The sequence below is a fragment of the Chinchilla lanigera genome, unplaced genomic scaffold, assembly GCF_000276665.1.
Source record: "Chinchilla lanigera isolate Chin_1 unplaced genomic scaffold, ChiLan1.0 scaffold00049, whole genome shotgun sequence".
Taxonomy (NCBI): Eukaryota; Metazoa; Chordata; class Mammalia; order Rodentia; family Chinchillidae; genus Chinchilla; species Chinchilla lanigera.
In genome coordinates this window covers 12,123,347-12,128,101 of record NW_004955450.1, presented here as the reverse complement: position 1 = coordinate 12,128,101, position 4,755 = coordinate 12,123,347, and the positions used below count along the sequence as shown (strand labels likewise).

Sequence of the window (4,755 nt, the reverse complement as noted above, 5' to 3'; positions counted from 1 at the left end):
CAGACCCTAAGTCTGATTCTCAGGGCCCCAAGAAGAACTTGACAACTGCATTCATCTGCTACCACTGTTAAAAGGCAGCCCACCTCAAGAGGAAATGCCCTAGGAGGCCCCCTGGGCCATGCCCTGAATGCAAAGGTGACCACTGGAGATCAGTCTGCCCTCTGAAGAGGAGGCTCCAGAGCTCAGACCCAGCCTACCAGTTAGTCCAACAGGAATGAGAGGGCCTGGGGCATACTCTGCCTTCTCCCTCTGGCCAGACTGTCATCTCCATGGAGGAGCCCCGGGTAATCATGACTATAGAGGAAAAAGAAAACAGCCTGTTGCTAGACACAGGTTGAAGTCTCTTGGTCCTTCTGTTCAATCCTGGCCTTCCTTCCAAGCTGTCACACCTCAGTGGAAGGCGTCACTGGTGAGGAGGTAATACTCTTTCACAACCCTTAGGCAGTACCTTGTTAGATCCTTCTTGCCTATCTCTGTCTTCCTGAGAAACCAATTTGAAGATACCACAATGTATTACAGCAGCCATTGATATTTTCCTACTCATCTGTCCATAACTCTGTAATGTTTGCATTGTTCCTATGCTATTTCATAAATGGATGTATGTTTATTACTATGTGTTTCCTACAATAACCATTGAGAATAGTCAATGAATATTCAATTGGTCACTCATGTATAGCTCTATTTATTTTCTTCAGAAACCACTTTGAAGATACCAAAGTATAGTACAACCATTGATAATCTACCATTTTGTCTGTAACTATTATTTGTCTGTTTTCCTGAAAAAGTATCTTGTAGATAACAATATGTAAAACAATAACCATTGATAATTTCCTACCACTTTGTAATTCGGTAAGCTCCCCCATTACTGTTATCCTTCTTTTACCCTGTAAAATAAAAAAAAATTTTAAAAAAAGAATTTATAAGACTGGCTTAGAATGGCCACCAGAGTCAGATATGGAAGAGTGCAGAGGGCCTGCCTGCACACTGGAGACTGAAGGATCCATCAAAGTTCTGGAGTTCAAGGCAATGTCCCATGTAAATAATCAGGAGGCAGATGGGTCTGCACTGGAAGGCTAGAGGATCTGTGCCAGAAGCTGAAGCGTCTGCCCTGGAAGCCAGGAGATGACATCCAAAGTGAAGGCAAAGACTGGAGCTTAAGAGAAGATCTGTCCTTCTTCATTCTCCCTTTACACCATCCAAGCAACAAGCCGCCCTAGGGTGGGTTTCCCACCCCCTAGGTGTGAAATTGCTGAGCCAATTTAGTTGAGCTTCTCTTACTCAAACTGACACAATCACCCAGCATAGCAGACAACAGCAGACCTAGCACAGTAGGGAGGAACAGAGCCAAAATAGGTAGAACAGAAATAAATTAAGAGTTTGCTATTTTGGTGTAAGTAAGCATGGATCAACAGCAACAATCTAGCCAGGCATGGTGGCGCACACCTGTAATCCCAGCACTTGGGAGGCTGAGGCAGGAGGATTGTTGCGAGTTCAAGACCAGCTTGGGCTACAAAGTGAGTTCAAGGCCAGCCTGAACTGCATGTGGAGACCCTGTCTCAAAAAGACAAAAAAAAAAAAGCAACAATCTGACTTGACAGAATTATATTATTTATATTGTGATTATACTGTGAAAATGTAGCTGTCATAACACTAAAAGGGTACTTTTACTCCAACTCTTAACAATCTGGAAAAGGTCTGAAAACCACTTATTAAAGCTTACACTGGGCCTGGATATAGCTCAGTGACCCAGTGCCTACCTTACAAGCATGAGGTCTTAAGTTTGATTCCCAGTACTAAAGGAAAAAAAAAAAAGCTTATACTCTTGAAATGAGACACAAACTAATCAGAATATACTTTCAAAACATTTAGACCAAACTCACATACACACTTTAAGCAAACATACAACATACTCTCACACACTTTAAAAAAAAGGATTTGTCCATAATCAAACCTTTATTGAAAAACTGCCATCAAAATAGGAGATCAAAGCTGTGCACCTTACAAAATCAAACATAATTACATTATCTTGGTAGATTCATTACAATTACTGAACTTATGATAAGGCTTTCTGTGAAAAAAACAAGTTCAGAAAGTTGTATAGCTCATTAGTGTTGCTTTCTTCTAAATGAGCAACCTGCAAAGGAAACAGTGTAGTGAGCACAAGTTTATTCCATCTTTGGTATCATTTTGTGGCAAAAGTTCTTTATATTAAAAAAAAAAGTTTTAGGAATATCAGATAAATATTTATATACAAATTATATCTGAGTATATTCTACTATGACCATAACTGTCATTCTGGCTTCTCAAACAATACAAGGGGGTCTAAGTAAGACCAAGCGCCTGAATTCACCAGATGGAAGCTGTTCTGAAGATACACTCTTACTGGGAAAGCTACAGATGCACTTTTGAACTGTGTGTCTGCATACGTACACAAAATTCCAAGATCATGACGTGAATTAAGTTTCCTGAGGAGCAATATTACTCAAGTATCACATGCAGACTTTGTACTCAGATCTTACCAAACCACACCAAATACATCCCAGGCTTACTGCTACTCCACTTATAACTCTTCCAGTGAAAACTGGAATTCACAACTTCCCAAAATATCACAAGCAAATTTCAAGTGCAGTAATTGTAAATCTGTAAGTATTACTACGAAAAACTATATACATACATAATTGTATCTTCTTACTGCACTAAAGTGAAAGCAGATTTAAGATGAGATTTTTATATTAACCATTAAGTAGTTGTTCATATAAATAAAACCTGTGGCATTTTAACTTACACACTATTTGTTCCTTAGCTGATAATGATTTCAAAAAACTTAGGATTTATGTACCAAGAAAAAATTTTAAATCTTATGATGTTAAAAATCCCTGTCCTGGGGCTGGGGATTTAGCTCAGCAGCAAAGCGCCTGCCTGGCAAGCGCAAGGTTATGAGTTCGGTTCCCGGTACAGAAGAAAAACCAAAACCAAAAAAAACAAAAAAAAAACCCTGTCCTACTACATATTGTTCCTCTTGCTTCCATTCTGATTTATTTTTATTTCAAGCAAAGTAGGTGAACAACTACAAAAGAATTGGACTTTCCAAACAAACTTATCCAGTTGAACCGGTCACCCTTTACTTAGAAAAGCTCACAAGGAAAAATCTGTTAACATCTAATTTCTGGAAAAAAAAGCAAAATCTCATTTTGGCGTAGAAAATACCAGGTGATTGGTATACCTTCTGTGAGTCTGGCCTTTCCTCCTGTAGGCTGGCACAAAACTGTTGAACAACCTACACAAAGAACCACCGTCTGAGCATGGCTGAAAACCGTGGTAATCTTGTAGCAACCTTAAAAAAAAAGGACAGCTGGATTAAAAGTGAAAAGCACATGAATTCACAGCACCTGTTCAATGTATTTCTAGTAATAAGTAATATGTACATATTTCCTGTAAAGAATTAGAACTGCAGTGCTGTCCAACAGCAAGCCAAATATGTAACATAAACTGGTCTAGTACCCAGCTTTTTTTTTTGTCTTTCTGAGATAGGGTCTCACTGTGCAATTCAGGCTGGCCTTGAATTCTCAGCAACCTCCCCACTGCTGGGATTACAGGCATATGGTACCACGCCACACCTAGGATCCTAGCTTTTTAAAAAGTGAAACAAATGTCTTATTGAACTTATTATTAACAAAATATTACTATTTCAACATGTAATTTAAGTTTCTTGGGCATTGTTTCTGTGCTACAGCACCTCTCCACTTTGGCCACATTTCAAGTGCTCAGTATCCACATGTGGCTACCGTCCACCATGTTAAGCAGCAGAGCTTTAGGCTGAAGAATCAACATAATCTTTCACTGCATCATGACAAAGAAAACTCATCCTCTGAAGAGCTTACTAAGTGAAATATCATATCCCCTTTGGACACCCATCTCTCCCAACCCTTATAGTTCTGCTATTGAGTATATTTGGTAAAACTACTATGGTTGAGCACATTTTGAAAATGTCCTTTATGACATTTCCAATTCTGTAATCTCACTTCTATTCAACAGAGGGTCCTAACGTATCTAAATGAACACACCAAAACAGCCATCTCTATGGACATTCCCTTTAGAATAAGAATTAATATTTGAAATTTTACCTGGACATTTTACATCCATAAAATAAGAATTTGGACTTTGAACTAGCCGTTTCTTTTTATGTTTTTTCTTTTCCTCTTCCAAGGAAGGGTGCAGTAAATCTCTGGCCAACTGAATTTCAAAAATAAAAAAAAAAAAAAAGAAGCGCATATTATTATTGCTGGTGTTAAAGCAGGATCCAGGCAGATTTAACCATACGAGAAAAACACAGGCAAAATAGGTGTTAACAGTCACACTCGGCAGAGGCAACACTTCAGATGTCCAGCCTGTTGTTTTTTTTAATCTGATAATAACTTTTAATACTCTGCTCCCCGAAGTCCCTGCAATAGGGCTTCGCGACGATCTGGACGCATATGGTAAAGCTGATCTCAACGAGTGTCCGGGTTCTACCTCGCTTGCAATCTGTCATTTAATACAAACAGACCTGGCAAGCGAGGTAGAACCCGGACTCCGACCCCGGGACTCGCGCCCGCAACCCACGCGCGGACGGAGACCACCCGCGCCGGGGCGACTTCGCGCCCGGGGGCTGCGCGTCTGATCTGACCGGAGGCAGCGCTGGACGGGATCGATAAGCAACCGCCAAGCCAGCTTTAAACGGAGCCGAGCAGCACATCGCTCCCCAGGCTCGGGAGA

At 40.3% G+C, this 4,755-nt stretch overlaps 1 protein-coding gene across 1 annotated transcript in view; it reads right to left on the bottom strand.

The window, feature by feature from the left end:
* Nucleotides 1-1,934: 1,934 nt before the first annotated feature.
* The window catches only part of Rps27l (ribosomal protein S27-like), a gene marked incomplete at its 5' end in the record, with an annotated part of 3,220 nt that continues 399 nt past the window's right edge, over nt 1,935-4,755 (bottom strand). The window contains 3 exon segments of the mRNA XM_005393794.2: nt 1,935-2,134; nt 3,224-3,334; nt 4,125-4,233. Of these exon segments, the coding sequence (XP_005393851.1) occupies nt 2,106-2,134; nt 3,224-3,334; nt 4,125-4,233 (249 nt within the window). The 3' untranslated portion in view covers nt 1,935-2,105.